Source organism: Scomber scombrus, chromosome 21 (assembly GCF_963691925.1).
Source record: "Scomber scombrus chromosome 21, fScoSco1.1, whole genome shotgun sequence".
In the NCBI taxonomy this organism is placed as follows: domain Eukaryota; kingdom Metazoa; phylum Chordata; class Actinopteri; order Scombriformes; family Scombridae; genus Scomber; species Scomber scombrus.
Window position 1 is genome coordinate 9544972 of NC_084990.1, and position 20147 is coordinate 9565118.

General features: G+C 41.3%; 3 protein-coding genes across 3 annotated transcripts; 1 reads left to right on the forward strand and 2 right to left on the reverse strand.

Annotated features, from left to right (window-relative positions):
* Positions 1–619: 619 nt before the first annotated feature.
* dlgap5 (discs, large (Drosophila) homolog-associated protein 5) lies at positions 620–7161 on the forward strand. Its single transcript, XM_062442024.1, has 19 exons — positions 620–641; positions 1556–1803; positions 1991–2175; positions 2527–2595; positions 2707–2746; positions 2842–2934; positions 3025–3123; positions 3274–3348; positions 3460–3494; positions 3594–3817; positions 3944–4117; positions 4375–4463; positions 4678–4838; positions 4950–5051; positions 5154–5406; positions 5495–6135; positions 6233–6398; positions 6739–6782; positions 6927–7161. The coding sequence occupies exons 2-19, from the start codon at positions 1560–1562 to the stop codon at positions 7032–7034; spliced, it is 2802 nt and encodes a 933-aa protein (XP_062298008.1). The 5' UTR covers positions 620–641; positions 1556–1559; the 3' UTR covers positions 7035–7161.
* A 184-nt stretch (positions 7162–7345) lies between these two features.
* Positions 7346–13528, reverse strand: rsph10b (radial spoke head 10 homolog B). The gene is made up of 18 exons (XM_062443193.1): positions 13377–13528; positions 13087–13162; positions 12769–12837; positions 12393–12566; positions 12208–12293; positions 11999–12119; positions 11492–11668; positions 11002–11313; positions 10729–10918; positions 10539–10647; positions 10195–10274; positions 9872–10023; positions 9607–9711; positions 9035–9217; positions 8781–8840; positions 8513–8603; positions 8000–8216; positions 7346–7421 (listed from the first exon to the last, which is right to left on the reverse strand). The coding sequence occupies exons 1-18, from the start codon at positions 13526–13528 to the stop codon at positions 7346–7348; spliced, it is 2430 nt and encodes an 809-aa protein (XP_062299177.1).
* A 192-nt stretch (positions 13529–13720) lies between these two features.
* On the reverse strand, positions 13721–19485 carry pms2 (PMS1 homolog 2, mismatch repair system component). The gene is made up of 15 exons (XM_062442154.1): positions 19265–19485; positions 18812–18954; positions 18621–18707; positions 18447–18549; positions 18167–18350; positions 17286–17453; positions 16924–17021; positions 16732–16831; positions 16560–16644; positions 16315–16467; positions 15312–16209; positions 14896–15063; positions 14704–14804; positions 14410–14579; positions 13721–14127 (listed from the first exon to the last, which is right to left on the reverse strand). Exons 1-15 carry the CDS (start codon positions 19276–19278, stop codon positions 13984–13986), a joined length of 2616 nt encoding a protein of 871 aa, XP_062298138.1. The 5' UTR covers positions 19279–19485; the 3' UTR covers positions 13721–13983.
* Positions 19486–20147: the final 662 nt, after the last annotated feature.

A 20147-nucleotide genomic window follows, 5' to 3' on the forward strand; every position in this document is an offset into this window, starting at 1 on the left:
TAAAGGGCCAGAATTTCTACCAGCGTTGCCACTCTTTTGGTATATTTTCATGATAGGTGATATCTATCAATGCATTAACATTGCAGAGCAAAATTAACTTTAATACCATAGCCTAAGAGCTTTGATTTATATATAAATTGTATCCCAACCCATATTACCTGGTTGTCAATATGTTTTTTGTGGACAAAAACAAACAGTCCATATTTATTATAATAGAGACTGGCACTGATTAGCCTAGCCTTGTAATTTGAAGCAGAAGAGACACATTTTATGTCATACATATTAGGAAAAATAAATTTATTGTTATTATGTGAGGACTGAAAATCCTGGCAAAACAAAAAACAAAATCAGTACAAATAAGGTGAGTAGTCACAAAGTGTTACATTTTGCTTCTTATTTTAGACCAATCACAGCTGTCGACACATACAAGACTGGAGAGAAGAACCAATCAGAGCTATCCATTCTTGTCCGAATTGCAGCCAATCAGCGTTAGCTTACGAATTTCAAAAACTCACCCGCCATGATTGTTGTGAGGCAGCAGGGCTGAGAGTCCGTCTGTTCGTCGTAATTTCAGTTTTTATTTTTACCGGCCGCTCAGGAGGAGGATTTTTTTTAGTCGTGTTTTTTTTGGAAAGAGCAAGGTAAAGTGGATGTGTGATCATAAATTATCTAAACAGTTGGTTTGGTTCACAGCTTTGGTTACTAACATAACAGTTAACGCTAGCTTGTTTCGTCGCTCCTGTTGCTTCAAACGACCAGGAGAAAAACAACCAACCTTTCTTTGGTTTAAAGTGCTTCCGCTAACTAAATATTAAATTAATATTACATTTATACTTTAAATACACTATTTATGGACTTTATTGTCAAAGTTAACTAAGTTACAACCCGTGGTTGAAGTAAAATTGTTATTATTTTTATACTTAAATGGTCTAATTATAGTCGAAAGTGTTTCTCCATACATACAAAAGGTTACAACGTGACTCATGTTCAGGTACATTTTTGCCCCTGTTCGTCCTTCATTTTACTAAGGTTTGTTAAACGTAATGTCAGTGACTTTTGGACTTTTAATTCTTGCGTTAAATCAGTTACTCTTGGCTAAGTTACAAATGTTCAATGACAAAAAAAAACCATCATTTATTCACATTTCAGAAACACGACAAGTCGTGTAACTTAATGATCTTTAAACGAGGAAAAAGTGCATAGTTTAAATACTTGATTAAATATTTGTCACGTCTCCATTATGTTTTTTTGAGAGGGGCTTCCTACTTGTGATGGACATTTGTCATCAACATTGTGACATTTTGTTGCCTTATTGACAACAAAAGTCAGTTAAAACCTTCCCAGGTACAGTAGAGTTGTTATAGCTGACTAAAACACAATACAGATGAAATAGATTGATTTCCATAACAACTTCCGTTTTTAACTTCACTTTAACATTAGTTTCTCATTGTTGAGACGGTTGTCATAACTACAAGCACATCTAAATGCACCTCAATACATGTAATAACTATGCCTATAATTCATCATCCATCGTTCCTCTTTCCCACTACACTAGATACATGAACATGGATTCTCGGTTTTCCCACCTGCGCCAGCGGGACACCAGTGTGTCGATGCTGAGGGTGAAAATGTCCCGCAGAAAGTCTCAGTCCCAGAAGGAGAACCGAGAACGGGCTTTGAACAAACGCAGGCAGCTGGACAAGCTCCCGGAAATGGATATCTCTTCCCTGGATGCCTCCATGGCAATAGCCAACATGTCAATCATTCAGGAGAAAACAATCAACAATGCAAAGCCTGCTAAAAGTAAAGTTCTATTTTCCAGCACGTCCTCATTATACATTTCCCTTGAATGCATTAACAAGACAAAATAGCTTGTGGATGGACACAACTTAGAGCCATTTGTTCAGAAAAAACATTCTATGATCAGGTAACTCTACCTTTTTATTCTAGCTTAACTTGTTCCTTCCTTTTCACACCTGTGTCTCCACAGGTCAGGCTGCAGAGGAGAGGCTGAAGCAGCTTGAGCGCTGGAAAGAGCGTAAGGCTCTTGAGAAGGAGAAGGAATTGAGAGAAAAGGGGCGTAAAGATGTATTTAAGACTGGCCTGTTTCATGCAAAGGACAGCGATACCATTGTCCCTCTGCCTCAGGTCCCAGGTGCATCAACCAGAGCAAAGGTGAGCAAGGCCATCAACAGACTGGTTCACATTATTTACTGTAAATATGTCTGTCAGGGTGTCTGCAGCTCTTCAAAAGTATTTAAAAACATTGATTTTAGGTATTTAAAAGTCTTAGATTTAATAGATATTAAATTGCATATTTTGTGGTATAAAAATGTAATAAAAAAATCTAAAATTTAAGTTGGTGAAGCCTTCAGAAACCCTTGCCTGTAAATTACACCCCTACCATCCTGTTTTTGTTTCTTTGATGATATGAGTCGTTGCAGTTGGATACCTCCTTGTAGCTTGGTGCACTTGTAATGATAAATGTCTCCAATGGTCAATATGTCTTTTTTGCTTGTCTTCAAGAATAAAGTGAGCACAGCTCCATCCCATAGCACCAGAGTTACCCGGTCAATGAAAACACAGCAGCAGAAGGTGCCACTTTCTTTAAAGTCTTGAACATCATTTTCTCAGAAATTCCACAAAACACTAAAGGCTAACAATAACTTTGTTTCATCGCCTTTCATTCTGCCAAAATGTCCACAGCCTTTGAAGACACAGAACCAAAATACTTCAGCCAAGAATGGTAAATGAACTGCATGTCCTTTTTTATATTAAATGAAGCTTCTACTTCAGCTCACCGTGTTTTAGATCTGACCTCCCTAATCTTCCTACATACAGCTCCACCTGCTGCAGAACGATCGACCAGGAGCCGGGTCGCCTCAGTCAAGCCTGCGCCACCACCACCTGTGACCAAGACCACAGTCTGTGCAGGTAAGAAGAAAAATCCTTGCGCATAATTCGACCACGAGACCAGCTATCAAGTTTGATCCGCCTTACTGTGTTTCCTTATTTGCATCTTAGTGGAGCCTGTCGTACGAGCTGCGTCGACCAGATCAGTCAACAGGCCTCCTGTTACAGCAGTTCCTGCAGTGAAAGACAAACCTATGGACAAGTCTGCAGGTACATGCTGAACTAAAGAAATAGTTTAAGCAGTGTTTGAGAAAATGCAACACCACTAGTAGAGATATAAGCACCAAAGCAAACAGAGACAGACTGTAATATTCTAGAAAATCACTCTTTAATATTGTTTAATGTTTTTCCATCCGTCAGATGTACGAACCACAAGGAGCAGAGCATTTGTCAACATTGCGGCCCCCCCTTCTGGCAGAGGAAGGAACTGTAAAGGTATTGTTGAACGTCAACCAATGTTCACCAGTTTAACTTTTCCCCGTGTGAGCATGTACAATTGTTTGATTTCTTACAGTTTTTTTTAATATCTGTCCTTTTAATATACAGCAACTGTCAACATTGTCCATCCTGTTGAGCCAGAGGTAAGCATTTCTGTGAGTGTCACATGCAGCGTGTCTAAAACTGTGACCACTTCCAGTGACTTGTTGATGAATCAGTTTTGCTGTTTCTGTTATGTGTAGGAGCCAGAGGTGCAGGAGACAGAAGAAAAATCTCCTAGTCCGATGCCCTGTTCTGAGGAGGTAGACATGGTGGTGGACCAAGCTCCAGCTGACGCTGTCCCTGTTGAGGATCCTTCCTCTTTGTCCTCATTTGCTCCTCAAGGTTTTGTCTTCCAGGCTCCTGCCGGCTTGTTCAAGTTCCAGCCTCTCACTCCTCGCTCAGCAGACGCATTTCTTAAACCAAGGTCTGTTTTATTTAAAAGATAAGGAACCAATTTTCATTTTTGCTTGCATAGCCTCTTGAAAAATGTGCATGAATAAAACTTGAGTCAGCTGATGATACTTTCTATATCTGTTCTCTTCCTACCCAGCCCCAGCTTCAGTTTTCCCCCGGTCCCCTTGTTCAATGTTGAGCCTCAGGCTGAGCCAAGTGAGCCTTCTTCCCCTAAATCTCCTCTGCGCTGTCCTCCTCGTCCATCTCCCACTGCTAGCTCACCAACTCCAGGCAGCCCCCTGGAATCAAAGCATGATGTGCCATACTTCAGGTGACATACCAGTCATTTATTAATTAGTTTGTTGTTTCACATTTACTTTATTTACAAATGTATTGTCTGATTAGCAGTTAAAAAGCTGAAGGTATCAAGTTTTTCTTGATAAATGAATTATGACGTATATGTTGTTAATCAATTTGCTGCTACTAACAGATTTATTTGTCCTATAATACAGCTGCAACGTGTATTTGAAATGTGTGTATAATTGAATATTATTTTTAATTTATATCTAATTTCTGTATACTGTTCAGATCTCAAATTGTCAGTGAGACAGACAGTCTGAACTCTCTGTGTGCTCAGTGGGAGCCTAAAGTGGAAGATGAGTCCATCCCAGAAGAAAGTGAGTGTTTTTACCAGTGACTGTATTTTTAAGCTGAAGACAGTGGTGTTCCTAATAGTGAAAATGATTTAAGTCCCCATCTGATCAATAGTAATTCAAGATCTGTGTGTGTGTGTGTGTGTGTGTGTGTGTGTGTGTGTGTGTGTGTGTGTGTGTGTGTGTGTGTGTGTGTGTGTGTGTGTGTGTGTGTGTGTGTGTGTGTGTGTGTGTGTAGTGAGAGACCGCATGCGCACAGCAGTCGGCCAGGCGAGGCTGCTGATGAAAGAGCGTTTCAAACAGTTCAGCGGTCTGGTGGATGACTGCGACCTAGGCCGGGGAGAGAAGATCACCACATGCACCGACCTGCAGGGATTCTGGGACATGGTTTATTACCAGGTTAGGGCCTCACAGAAGAGGGACAGGGGTCTCCAACATGAAACACAAAAAACTTAGAAGGATAACTGTATTCAGCGTTTGGGTTAAAATGCTCTTCTTGCCTTCTTTCAGGTTGAAGATGTCAACAAGAAGTTTGGCGCGCTCAAAGAAGCGGAGGCGCGAGACTGGGTGGAGGAGCACAAACCTCCACCAAGACAGAGGAAAGTGGTCAAGGTGAGGGCATTGAAGGAACAGTTTTCTCGTTTTTAAAAGAGTAATATATTTAGGGACAAAAAGTGCAACACAGTCTTACATATCCTGGTCCCGTCTTGACAGAAACCTGCACCTGCTCCCGCCAAGCCAACGGGAACCAAAGCAGCAGCAAAGTCTCGCCTGGCTGCCATTAAAGCGGCCATGAAAGCCAAACAGCAGGCAGCAGAGGCAGAGAAAGCTGCGCAGGCTGCTGCTGCTGCTGGCGACCCCGACCCGAGCCCCCAGGAACCACAACCCCAAGCACAGCCACTAAAGACCGACACTGTGCTCTTTGACGGAGGCTTCTTCCAGGTGGAGAGTCCATCCAGACCAGCAGGTGAGAGGACGTCCACTCAGAGAATGAACTCCGTGGTGCTTGAGATACAGGGTTTGGTGAAACATATGTTGTATATTGTTGTCTGCAGGTCCCGCGAGGAGATCCAGCCGTCTGAGTGCCGCCGTGCTGCCTCAGGCCTCTCCCTGCTCCAGCTACCTCTCCCCTAGAAGAGTCACTCGACGATCCCTCGCGCTGGGACAGACCCCCGTTCAGACCCACGAGTCTCCTGCTAGGCCCGTCCACACTCCCGCTCACTTGCGTCTCACCCTCGACCAAACTCCCGGACAAGCGCCAAATTCTCAGCGCGGCACACCTCAGCCAAAAGATGCTGTAAATGTCTCTCATTGCTTCTCACCTGTCAAGGAAGTGTCTTCAGACAACCCCCAGCCCGAGGGAGACCCTGCACTCTCAACGCAGGACAGCACCTCTCCAGCTCCTGAATCAGACACACCCATACCCGTGTGTCCGCTTCCATCCATTTCAGTCGTCCTGGAACAAGACGAACCAGCTGAGGCTGTTAATGCCGACATCCCTCTCTCCCCAAGACTCTCTCTCTCTCCATGTAAATCACCTCCTCCTGTCAGCGAGACTCCCGAGCGCTCAATAGCCCTGAGCTTCACACTGTCACCCTGCCTGCCTCCCCAATCCTCCCCCACTGTGATGTCCTCGCCTCCTGCTGTGGTGGCTCAAGAGTCCATGTGTCACACACCAGAAAGTGAAGTCCTTAAGGTAAACAATCACTTTGGCTTCACCAGGATGCCGTTTAAAGCTGTGACCGTTTCTTCGAGCTCTGCAATAAACAAATTGCTCTCTCTTGTGCTTCCAGGAAACTCCAGGGTTTGACTTCGATCGTTACTTACAGTCTTCACAGAGATGCAGCCTGTCACCGAGGGAGACCGTCGCCGTAGAGACGCTATCACCCATGGCAGTGGATGTGGAAATGGAGAGCCCCAGAGGTCAATATGAGGATCTGCTAACTCGAGAAGAAGCAGGTATGATTGATGCCCGTAGATGCACACACACACACACACATTGCATAGACCTGTGGTTTGCATCTCAGAAACACTCATGGATGTTAAAGTTGCAGCAGGCAGGATCTCTGTTTTGAAATTTGACAAGAAAAATAGAATTTATATTGAATTTGAGTAGTAGTAGTTTTAAATGTAAATGATTAAACATCAGACCTGCACACTGCAACTTTTTAGAAGGAAATGTGATTGCCTGGTTATGTGGAAATAAGCACACTGAGGTTGCTTCTGGCATGTTTATTTTGAACTGGTGTTTCACATTTTGCTGTCTTAACTCACGGTTTTAATCTCACTGTCACCCCAGCACTACCAGCAGTGTCTTCGGTGTTAACTCCTCAGTCACCACAGGTTAAAGTTTTTCCCTATTTTTTCACTTTCAAATGTTGATGTTTAAATCCACACTGAATGAATTACTAGACTCTTCACTTTAAAAAAAAAAGTCTTTATTGCAGACTTATCATTGATGAATATTCTCATTGTATTTTTCTTTAGACCCAGACAGCAGAGTCGGACCTGTTTCTCTTCACCCCAGACCTGAAGGACCGGATACGTCAGTCTGTCTGTCCAAATGACCTCATGGTCTTCACCCCTCCCTCTTAAAGTCCAGCAACGAGTTTTCTTTTAAATGTTATATTGTATTGACTACTTTTGTTACTCCCTTTGAAAAAAAGAAAAGAAAAGAAGATATATCTGCGTGATTTGAACAACTGTTTTAGATTACTGGAAAATAGTGTTCTCACCATAAACTTTAATTAAAGTTCTAGTTAAAACAAGGAAATGTTTGGTCTTCACTTACATCCACACACAGACTAAAGGATGCACTCAATGCTTTTATTTCTGACTGCAGTTGTGAAGGCTCTGCAGATTTCCTTCTTTTTGGAGCATGTGGATGTACACATTGACTGGTTTAATCAGGGTTTTTCTGTTGCCTCCACTACTGCATCGTTATTGTCCTGCCGTTCAACAGCTTCCCAGTGCACCTTTAACCTGTAACACAACAGACAGTATCACTCAACAATGTTTACTGCACATCAATATGAAAACAGGATCAGTAAGAGGATTTGGTGGAGATGGTGCATATCCAGGAAGCAGAGATAAAATTGGAATGAAAGCTACTTTGAGAGACAGTTAACAACTCTAATGGCAGTATTTATGACTCAAATATGTCTTGAACTCTCATTACTAAATTTAAAAATCCAATATTATAAAAATCTGTTACCAATCTGGTAGTTATGTTTGTGGAGGCACAGAAAAAACAGGACTGGTGTGTTACTGTCAAACTTGAGTTAAACTAACCCAGAATCAAATAGACGCTGCATATTTTCCAATCCAAACTATTTCTACATGGCAACAGATGTATCAAAGAAATGCTGACTTTAATTTTTTCCCTTGAATATTCTCATATGGAGGACAAAAAACTACTACCTTGTTAAATCTTGATGAAGATATAGTCCATATAAACTTTTATAAATTAAGACTGAACCTTTGACTTCATAATGCTTTCAATTGAGAGTTAAAATAAAGTATAAATAAATCAAGGTTAGAAATTGCTACAAGCAGACTACCTGGCTCTTTGTTGGGCTTTAACCAGAGCAATGTGTCTCTGGGCCTCCTGACGGAGCTTCTCCTCCTTCATGTTGCTGGTCACTAACTGGTGATGGTCAAATGCAGGGAAGAAAAAGTGGATGAAGAACTGATGGATCTTCTGGATCCAAAGCTCCAGTTGGCTGTCTTTGGCCTCCACCTCTTTGGTTTGTCCGTCCTGTCCTTCACCTGTGTGTTCTGGTGGAAATAAGATAAATATTACAGTATAAGTGGGAAGATTATTTTTCACCTTTCTGGTCAACATTGATTTAAAATAATATAACCACTTCTTTTACACAACTCTGGGTTAAAGATTTAATGTAATATTACGTGATGAAATATGCACAACTTTTACACCTTAAAAATCTAGATACATACCATAAGTGCCTACTCAGTATGCACGACTACAAGTAATCAAATAATCTAATGTGCACTTTCATTTTCTGAACATAATGTATATTTTAGAAAGAACCTGGAATGAAATACCAACAAACCTGCAGACTCAGATTTTGGATGCCCTGGTTCTTGTTGACTCTCCAGGTCTTGAGCAGTAGATAACTCTGGTGTGTTACTGGATCTCTCTGCCTATGACCAGATGTAATACAGTTGTAGTTATATTAAACATTTTTCTACAACTTCAAAATCTGATACAGGAAAAAATGCACATAAATGTGGATGTAAGATCTCTAAAAGAGGAATAAAACATACATTTTGGTTCAGCATGAGCATATAATGACATTTACTACGTTGTCTGTAACTAACCTCTACTGACTTGGGGCTGGAGACTTCAGGAGAATCGGATGAATTCACTGGAGCTGCTGTCTGGATAGGGGAAATCTGTGAAAAGTGAGTTTATCTTTACATAACTGGCAGCTTTACCTAATAATGAATGTATTTCTGTAAACGTAAACAAACATGAATTAATCACAATATGTAATCTTTACAGGTGATCAGATGGAATAACTGCAGGATGGGTACAGGGATAAGAAGTCAAGAGGCTTGAGAGAGGATCTGACCGTTTGAGGAGGGCTGTTTGTAGTTGGCAGGTTTTTCTCACTGGCCTCCTCTTTAGGGGAATTCCTTGTGGCCTCTGCCTCAGTGTTGGATGGGGACAGACTCTCCTCCAGGCCTCCAGACACCTGCTGACACTTCACCTCGGCAGAGCCAAGAAGAGCCTCAAAAAACTCCAGGAATGTAATCTGCGGCACAAAGAACAGGAAGAGTAAATCAGTAGATGAATGCCAACGCGTACTGACCGATGAAAGACATAATAATAATAATACATTTTATTTTTAAGGCGCCTTTCAGGGCACTCAAGGTCGCCTTACAATAATATTATCAGATAAAAAACAATTAAAAGAGCCAAAAGGGACACATGTAAGTGCAATAAAAACAAATACAATCAGAAACTGCAGGGTGGATGACAAATTAAAGTGAGTATGAAAGTTTGAAAAGGTGGGTTTTTAGACGGGATTTGAAAATGGATAGAGAGTTAATGTTCCTGATGTCGGGGGGGAGGGAGTTCCAGAGACGGGGGGCAGCACAAGCTGAACTGAATGGATTATCTGATGTTACGCTGTAGGCAGACCTCTAGATCCAGGCAAGAGGACGGGTCGCTGGGGTCAGGGCTGTCTGCAGTGATGATCTCTAATAACCTCGCTGTGGTCAGCTTGTTGTCTAACAGATGGAACTCCTGGCAGGATGAAGAATTACCAATCAATGGTTATAAGCTAAACTAAATATTTGCAATAGTTTTTCAGGGTTTTTTCCCCCAGCTATTTGATGTAGATTTAATTCAAAATCATTATCATTATAGGGAAAATTATATGTCGTCACATCCTACTCTGCTATACCTTGAACATCCACAGCAGGTGCCTCCAGGTCATGGTGAGGTCATCTCTGGGGGCTGCGCTGACCCTGCAGTAAGCCTGATAGACTTCCCAGCACTTCTTCAAGTAGTTCACAGACACCGCTGCACTACACTCTGGCTGCTTAAACAGGAAGCCTAGATCAACACAGCTATAGTTAATGAGCTCTTCTGAACAATACTTTGCGTGAAGTCCTAACTGGTTTTACCATCAGAGAGCTTGTGCTGCAATAAATCAGCACAGAGGTTCTTCTGTTATCTAATACAGGTGCGTATGTGCATGCAGCAACATTATTATATTGTTAGCACCTTTTACAATCATAGCATTTGGCATGATGTCATCCGTCAGCAGTTTGGAAAAGCAGGCAGCCAGAAGGTATTTTTGTGACCTGTAACAAGAGAAGAAATTTTCTGTGGATTATAATTTCATATTCGCCTTATTTCACTGCATTATTTTTGCTGCGGCAGTAAAAACCTTGCAACTCCACTGTTATTGGAGTTCAGACATAGTTGGAGTAAATTAGCTGACTTTCAAATCTTTTCAAAACCCAACTGGATAATGTTTAAAATGTCTTGTACATAGTAAAAGACTTTATAATTAAGAGATAGAAGCTTTTAAACCGCTACTGATTACAAATTAGATTTGTCCTTACACCATGTCCTTATGGTAGATGTGATAGGCTGCGACCGCTAGGCAGCTGAGGAGCCTACAGAGCAGCATGGGAGTGAAGGGAGAGTGAATCTCTGCTGGGGCGGCATCCTCTGAGACACACAGAGAGTAAAAGCATTAAGCATCCAAAATGACTTTCATTATGAAGCTGTCAATCTGGTTATCCCTCTCACCTCTGGTATAAAGGTCTAGCTGTGTCAGAGTGATGCCATGATGGTGGATGTTGCAGTCTTTGAGCAGGCGCCACAGCTGCATGCGGGACAGCAGGAAGGTGTTATCCGGCGACTGAGTGTGACCAAGTCTGCTGTAGAAACTGTAGATAGACTTCAGCTCTTTGTTGTGCCTCAGCATCACAAACTCCATCTGTTAACATGAACCAGAGTGTTAGGGCTAGAACGAGGGGTGAAAATAAAGATATTGGGGACAAGTATTTGGCGGATTTGGACCTGTTTGCGCTCAGCGTCACGTTTTCTCTCAGGGATTTTCTCCATAAGACGCTCAATGTTCACACTCATGTCTGGTCCTAGTATGGACACATCTTCACTTGACATGGGAACTACACCTGTGACAGGATACAACAATGTAAAGAAAAGAAATCGGACTGTAACATCATTGATCATGACAGTTTTTAATATTGCAGTAGCTAGGTGTTTACCATGCGGAGTGGGAGCTCTGTTTCCACACAAGTTGGGTGTCATCATCTGATCGTCCACAAACTCTCCGTCAAAAACACGCCCATCCTTGAAAGTGAATTTTCCCTAAGACACACCAACACTAGTCACTTTTATTTACATGTGTGTGTTCATATTCATTCTTGAATGACATTTAAATTACTAAATGTGCGTTACTGAATTAAAGCCTGGAATTTGGTGCAACAAACAACACCTTTGAGTTTTGCACCGAGTTTGAAATGCTGTACATATTAATTCGACTAACCTGTCCGTGTTTCTTATCGTTCTTCCATTCTCCTTCGTAGATCGCTCCGCCGGCGTAGGAAAAGCTCCCCCTTCCATGCCTCTGCCCCCGAACAAAATCCCCCGTGTACTGATTGCTCTGGCAGTACTGGGATCCATCCATTCGCCTCAGGATCCAGGTCTGTGTGCCTCGTCCATGCTGCCACAGAAGTGATTCACAACAACATCATAAATCAAGTTTAGCTTCAAAGTAGGATTAAAAGCCTCGTTTTGTCCTGGAATTACCAGAAGGTCTTTGAAAAAGTGAATAAACTGTAACACTTCGGCTGCACAGGCTCTTTGATGCATGTTTTAAACTTTATTTTTGAGTATTAACAGCTGGATATGTAGATGTGTGATATGAGAGGGATACAGTAGATTAGATAATTCAACAGGATAAGTTGCTATGAGGCCCTACCAACCAGAGTGGGCTTTCAACTTTAATGGAAAGGTAATTTACCAAATTTTCTTTAATGATTTGCTTTCATACCTGGACTCCATCCTGCCATTGGCCGTCATACCGCTGTCCCAGTTTCAGCCACCTCATCGTGCCCTCTCCATTCCTTACATTGTTCTTCCACTCACCAGAGTAAATGTTACCAGAAGGGTAGCTGTGAGGAAACAGACGTCACTTCGGCTTCAGGTTTTACACTACAAGTTCAAGTGCAACAGGTAATAATGCACTCTGCTCATACATACCATCTCACTCCCCATCCCTCTCTGTTGTTCTTCACCCAATCTCCTTTGTACCATGAAGTCTTATCCTGGTTATAATAGACTGCACCCTAACACAAAAAAGAGATCAATCTTGAAGAATAAAACAAGATTCTTAAAAAAAAAAAAAAAAAAAAGGACCATACAAGATATAAATCGGTGGGTCCTACCTTTCCGTGCCTCTTGCTCTGATGCCACTGCCCTCTGTATGACATACCGTTTTTGGCACATGTGTAGGTACCACTCCCATGACGAACACCGTTGTAAACTTCCCCCTTGTAAGAGCTACTATCTGGCCAGGTGTATGTGCCCTGACCCAGCGGCATGTTGCACACAAACTCTCCCTGTTGGATAAGAAACTTCAATTCACTTAAAGATGTTGCAGAGTATTTGATCAAACTATCACTCTAAACTATACTCAATTTTATTTGTATTTCTTATGTGTGTATCTGTACAGTATGTTTAGAAATATAAGGAACAAGCTATATAATTAGATTTAAGTTGATTTACAATACAATTGTATGTTTTACAATTCATGTGGTCTACCTCATATTTCAACCCGCCTGCCCATGTGAAGACACCAGATCCATCCATAAGTCCCATAGAAAACTTGCCCTTCAGAAGAACATGTTTTGTAGAATTTATATTTATTTGAGACACATTTTTGGAACAAAGAGCAATGGAAATTCATTTCTGGAGGATTTTCAAAATGTGTTGTCAGTTTTAGGTTAAATAGCAAATTTGGCAGTGACGTATATGGACAATTATTAAATATTCAACAAAAAGTTGGTAAAGTATCGTTTACTGTAATAAATAATACTTGATAATTATATTCTAATTGGCTCTAAAATGTATTGTTGTTACCTTGTAAACATGGTCTCCTTCATAACAGGCAACACCTTCACCATGAAGCTGTCCGTCACATGTTTCACCTTCAAATCTGTCAATCAGAAACCAAAGTTTATAATTCAGCTACAACCAGTCCAGCAATCAGGGGTCCTTTTAATATTAATTCATGACTAGTTTTAAGATTTAGTTGTACAGAGGAAGAACTCACTGGATTTTCGGTTTAGCTCTCCACTGAGAACCCCAGTGTTGAAGCGCTACTTTCTTTCCCAATGTATTATTAATGAATGTAATGAGTGAAGATTTACCTCTGTACGGTCAAGTTAAACAGTGCAGGGAGTTGATAAGCGCCATCATCCTCGGGCTGATCCTCCTCCTCCACATCCAATGAGCTCAGTTTTAACCTCGCAGAGCAGCTTATTAACTTCACCGTTTCTCTTTCTTTCGCTATCTGTTTCATATCTGCGTTTTCACAACTTTCCTCATTTTTATGTTCATAATTTTTCATCGAGGTTTTCTTTTCCTTTCCTTCAGTCATTTTGTTTCAAGATCCCACACGCCAACTAGGATCGTCTCCATGGCAACGGTAAAGGACGCTTTCAACTACGGCGACTTTGCTGAGTCAAAAAGGACAAATGGGCAGGAAATTGGCAATTGTTTTATTTGTTTATTTTTCTTATAATTATCTGTCTAAATATAAGAAACTATAAAATTCTGATACAACATACTAATAAACTAATAAGAAAACATCTCAACAGACAATGAAACAATAATAAAAAAAAGCCTGCTCAGTCAAATATTTGAACAACAAAAAAATGTACAGTGTCCACAGGCATCAAATGGACTGAACTCACAGTCCAGTTACATATTATTAGTGTAAAGTAAGATCCTCAGCCAGGTCCTTCGGTCCTTCGGTCAGTCTTGTGAGATGATTTCCAGGTTGGCCAGGTGTCTCATGGTGGGCCTGCCGTGAGGACAGTTCCAGGGCTGCTCGATCTCCCCCATGTGAACCACTAGCTTCTTCATCTCGCTGGTGCTCAAAGCAGTGCCAATCATCACCTGAGGAAAGATACGGGCACAGACAACAGGCAAACGCTGTGTCAGGAAGCAAACATCATACTATACATCTGAAGGAGCCAAAGTACAAGCTAGTAAAAAAGGTTTAATTAATCAATAATAAAACTGTATAACCTTATGGTAGGTTGATATTTTAAAAGGACCATCACAGCGTTTTTACAAGTTTAACAACACTAATAATGAGTGCTGACTCCCACCTAAAGCCCAATATTGGTTTGTATAAATATCTGAGAATTCTTGAGTTCGTCATCAGAACTAACTCACAGATTTCCGACAAGATCTGGAGGCGAACATCTGCCTGACGCGGGATGGTCGGCACATGACTCCTGGACTGTCACTCAACATGAAGATTAGCTCCTCGATGTCAGCGGGACCGAATGTCCAGTTCTTACTGGTGGGCAGAGACACCAGCTTTACCCTTTCCATCACCTGAGCTATAGTCACAACGAAAAAATGTTGGTTTAGTATTTGTAATCATCAGACTGGGAAATCATGATGATGAGAAAGATGATATGAAATCCACAATAAACTCATGATTATTCAGTTTAACATTCATACCATCCTCATCAACCAGAAATTCAAAGCCGTTCTTTCTGAAGATCTCAATGTTCTCCATTAGTACGTTCTCACTGATAGCAGTGAGCTGGAGTTTCTGAGGGCTGCAAACACAAAGGAAAAGCATCGCTCAAAAGGTCATTTCAAACATGACAATGCAATAATGTATGTAGACATCCAGATTTAGATTCTTACACGATGAGTTTCTGTCCTTGGAGCACCGTGTGCTGCTGCAGCATCTCAAAGTTGTATTTCTCATCCGTGGCGTGCTGGTCTATCATGAAGATGTCCGAGTTCAATTTGGTGATGATGAAGCCCAAGTTAAACTGACCGATGATCTCCATCTCTTTGAACATGTCTTTACTATCAGGATGAAAGGAAGATGATTGAAATAAACAAAAAAACTAGTTACAACACTGTTTTCATGAAATCTGTTTGATTTTGATTTATTAACTGAATTTGATTTTCCAAATGTAAAAATGAGAGTTAAGGAAAGGTGGATGAAAAGCTTATCGCAGCATGATGTGGAAAATAGACAGCAGTAGTGCTAAGTACACCTGTTTGGCAGTAAATGGGCAAATAAAAAGGTAATTTCACTGGTAATATCTGACCTGATCTCCTTCTTCAGCTCTTCCTCTGCACTATGGTTTTCTCCGGGGTTGATCTTGGCCCTGAAGCGTCGGTAGCGCAGCTCCTCACTGGCCCTTTGTTTCTGCCAGTCCTGCAACCTCCTCACCTTCCCTGTTAGCTCCTGTACAGAGAACTGGAGAGGCACCGTCTTCTTCTGTACGCAGACTGGAGCATCTACGTTCACGGAGGAAGAGGAAAAGAAGGAGGATCCCTCTGAACAGTGTGAAAGAGTGGTGGATTTACTCTCTGTGGGGAAATGTAGATCGTCTTTCCTGGCTCTCTTGGCGTCTGGGCTCACAGTGTTGTCCTCAGTGGAAGTGCTCGGCTCAGTTTGGAATTCTGGGTCTTCGGGAACTGTGTGACTTTTATCTGATGTGTCTTCGAATGATTTGTTTTTTACACTGGGTGTGTCCGTCATCAGTTCAAGAGTACTGAACTCCGGGCCAGAACATTGACTGTCTGGTGTTGCAGCGGAGTCACAACTGATCAGAGCGATATCTTTCTCAGAGTCTGTATCGCTGCACGGCACCCTGCCGTACCTGAACCCATCTAGCACTGACTTCCTCACTGGTGAGCATGACGATACATCTCTTGTGGGTTTCATAGGAGATTTTACACTTGGGTTGCACGTAGGAGGTTTTCCAGGACTCTTAAAAAAGGACTGCAGTGTTTTCTGAGCTGGGCCACTTTTTGCCACTTTTGACATGTTGGACCTCATACCAGAATTAGAGCTGAGATGACTTGAAAAAGCAGCTTTAAGGCCAGCCAGGTTTAGGGACGACTTTGGGCTCTGAATCAACGGCTCTGTGTCCTCTCCGGTTTCTGGCATGTTCTCATCAGACGGGACAACCTGACACAGTTCAAATGCTGACGTTGCCTCTATAGACAGATCAAAAATAATAAATCACTGGATAATCCTAAACATCTCTTTATGAAATGTCTTAATTGTTGTTATACTGGATAATTATAATGATTTGTTCTTACTGTTGCTGTGTATAGGTGTATTATTCAGGCTGATCTTATTGACTCCAGCATCAAACATGTTGATGAGAGAAGTCTTTAAAATAGCCAACAGGAGTTTCTCCTCCTGAAGGAAAATTTGCCGCTTGTCTGGAGTGACATTTACATCCACACACTCTGAAATAAAACAACCAAAAACACTTGTTTACTATAAAACTTAACAGTGTGATTCAGTCATAATTGCTTTTGATTAATGGCAATTTTCCTACCTGAGGAGACAGCGATGTTCAAGGCTACAAACGGATACTGATGTCTGTTATACATATGATACACTTCATTCACAACTTTGGTCACCTGCAAGGTGGGAAGAGGCAAAGGTTAGGATGAAAATATGAACCCTTGCCTTGACATTTCCCATTTAATGCACTACACATGAATTACCTTAAGGGGATCACATGGTCGGTTGTTGATGAAAAAGAACTGTCTGTCTGTGGCGCTTCTCCCCACACCGTGATCTCCTCGTGACACAAACCCTGTGATGCTGCCAAAAAGGAAAGAGTTTTTAGTGGAGAAACTCGGCTTTGCTTTGTCTGCATAGGCGACATTGGGATTCAATTAAATTGTGTCACTCACGAAAAAAGCTGTTTGGGTAGTTCTTCATCCTTGAGTCCATATTCCTCCTTAATATTTTCTGTAGGGGACACTTGCTGAAAAGGCAGAAGACTCTGCAGCTGCAGAACAAACAATGAACACTGAATTGAGGGGAAACCACACCGAGAAATAAAACACATGGCAGACCAAATAATACAACTTTACGAAGCAATTAGCCTTTTTTATTCTATCTGGAGAATTACAAGATGGGTGGAAATGCCAATAAGATAACCTAACAAACAAGAAGCAACGTTATTCTACTTAGTTCAAGGCAACATTTTGAAAAATCCCAGAGTGATGTGAATGAACAGCAGCTGGGAAAAATGTTAAATCACTGTTCCAACCTGTTTTGGTCCAAATATAGCTCCTATGTTGTCTCTCATGCTCTGACTGCCACTAGTGCTAAGAACCGTGCTGCGCTTTCCCTGCCCAGTTTGGTTGGAGCAGGTAATACGCACTCCTGTAGAGATGATGCAGTAGGACTGCAGGATATGTATCATTTTGGTATATTCCTGAAAAGACAAAACAGTTAAGTAATGGTCATTATGGATGAATGGCGTAGGCATTTTAGATAGCTGCTGATCTCTGGCTTTGAAGTAACAGTATGAGGATACAGAGCGATAAAGGACATTACAAGTTATGTCCAGCTTAAGATACAACATAACATAATATATAAGAAGAACTTTACATCATAGGTGTTTACATCTCAATATATGCATTTTATGGGCCCAGAATCACAATTTGGAACCATCATGTCTGTGAATTTTTCCTAATGATCCATCACACTGAACTTTTCATGATTTTAAGGTTACAGTATGTTACAACAGTCTTACAATACATTTGAAAGCATGGATTACAAAAGACATCCCAGACTTTCTGCTGCCCTATATTTACATTCACAACCTGATATATATAGTCATAAGAATCAAACTCAGCAGAAATAAACAAGGTAGCAGTTTTATGATCTGAATTTGGTTTCTTTTGAACAGCTGACTTTGAAATATTCAATGTTCCCACTAGAAAATGACTGGACCACCTCTCCATTACCATGCAGTAAAAAGGTACCTTGACAAAACGTGTTAACTAAACATTCATTGTTATAGATTACTGCTTTGATGACTGCCTACAATGCTGGACAAACGTTGGCATGCTTTTGAAAACTATCAGGATTTATATGTGATTTGTAGTCATGCAGAAACACCACAATGATCCTTTACTGACTGACCTTTTTTATATTGCGCTGAAACTCCTTGTGTCTAACAGGCAGGGTGTAGAAGAGCTGCTGCAGGCTGACTGTGGTGCCTTGCTGCCGAGGATGAGGTGACTGCTGAACCAGGTGACCTTTGTGGTCAAACACCAGCTTGGTCCCTACCTGGCGGGACTCGTGGCATGTCACCACACTCAGGCCACTGGAGCCGGGGTCAGAGGGAATTTACTTTAGCAGGTGATGTGACATGTTATTGAAGTTTGTGTGAAGAATATATGTGGCTGTTGAAGTGTTTTACCTCAGAGCACATAAAGAGCTGAGGGCTTCACCTCTGAAGCCAAACGTTTCCACGTGGATGAGATCTGAAAAATCCTTCAGCTTTGATGTGTGATGCTTCAGCGCTGTGAGACAGACAAGAAAAAGATTAAGTGGGCCATCATTAACAAAATGGACAAACAAAAATGACACTTACTCAGTCCTTCAAAGTTAGCCTCTTCGACTCCTTTGCCATTGTCTGACACTTCCACTAGTTCTGCTCCATGCTCCTTCAGCTTGACATCTGGAACATGCAATTATGTGATGCTGAACACATTTTTCACAGAAAACCTCAACATCATGTTTACCCTCTATAGGTAAAACAAAGTAGTGTATATCTTTCCTCACCAATGTTGGTGGCTCCTGCATCCACACTGTTCTCCACCAGCTCTTTGACAGCCGTGGCCAAAGTCAGCACCACCTGTCCGGAGCAGATTTGATGCACTGAGTGCTTGTCGATGGCCTTTATGGCTCCAGCGGGTTCAGAGCTGCTGAGGAGAAAGCAAACACTCACTGACAACAATGTTAAAATTCACCTCCTGCTGAATTCATACTTATTCAGATGGTGTAAGCTCTTAAAATTGTGCATTATCTGGGTTGTTTATATGAGGGCACAGGAAGTGTTTATAATATGGAAAATAAACCAAAATGTGCCAAAAATATCTATATTAAAAACGTTTGTTGTTATAATAATCTTTCTAGTATTTATTTTGGCCCAGTAGCCTATAATAAGTGTATCACGTTGTTGGTGTATAACATATTTGCATGCAAATTAATTAAATCCTCTGGCAGCTAACTTACCAAGCATCAGACATCTTCAGAGAGAGAAAAGCTTCAGCTGGAAGTCACTTACGTCCTCAGATATTGATGTGGAACTTCATCTGAAACAGAAAGGAAGGGACACCAGCTAATATGTTGTCTTTGTCACATATAGCTGGGTATTTTTTAACATCTTAGTATTCAAATTTCAATGCAGAAGTCACGTTGTACACCACAGACTGCGTACAGCCTGTGTTGTAAACACAAAAGTCAAGTTGTGCCGCGCGCAGTATGCAGATTGTTCGCGCGCGTCACACGTGCGCAAAACTGCGCAGTTTGACTCTTAAAAGCAAAACTATAAAACGGCGAGTAAGTCAAACAGAAAACTCACAAAACACATGAGCCTGACAGATATGTTAAACGGATGAAATTGTCGTAAACCAATAATTATTATCAAAACTGTTGCCTCAAACTTTGAGGCATTTCGTCATCACATTGGTCCTCATGGTTACCCTGGATTTGCGAAACTCTCGCGAGACTTTCAAGCATTGTTTGTTCATTGTACGCATTGTGCATTATATGTTAGTACATTTTATGGTGTGACAACACCGTGGTTATGGTCCGATTAGGTTTAGGCACAACAACACTTTTTAGGGTAAGGGAGAGATCATGGTTTGGGTGAAAATGATGACTCTCGCGAGATGGAGTTAACACGACCAATCAAATCAACCAGACTATTTATGTTAGGGTGCGTGTGCAAGTACCCCATACTATACAAAACGAATCAATCTGTTTTTTTCCAGGGCCGTGCTCAATAAAGCGAAGCTTTAATGTTTGTGTTTCTTTTTGAATACAACATACATAAGCGTATACGCCTGTAATTTTGTCTAAAGCATAATTTCTATTGACAAATCTTGTTGTAATT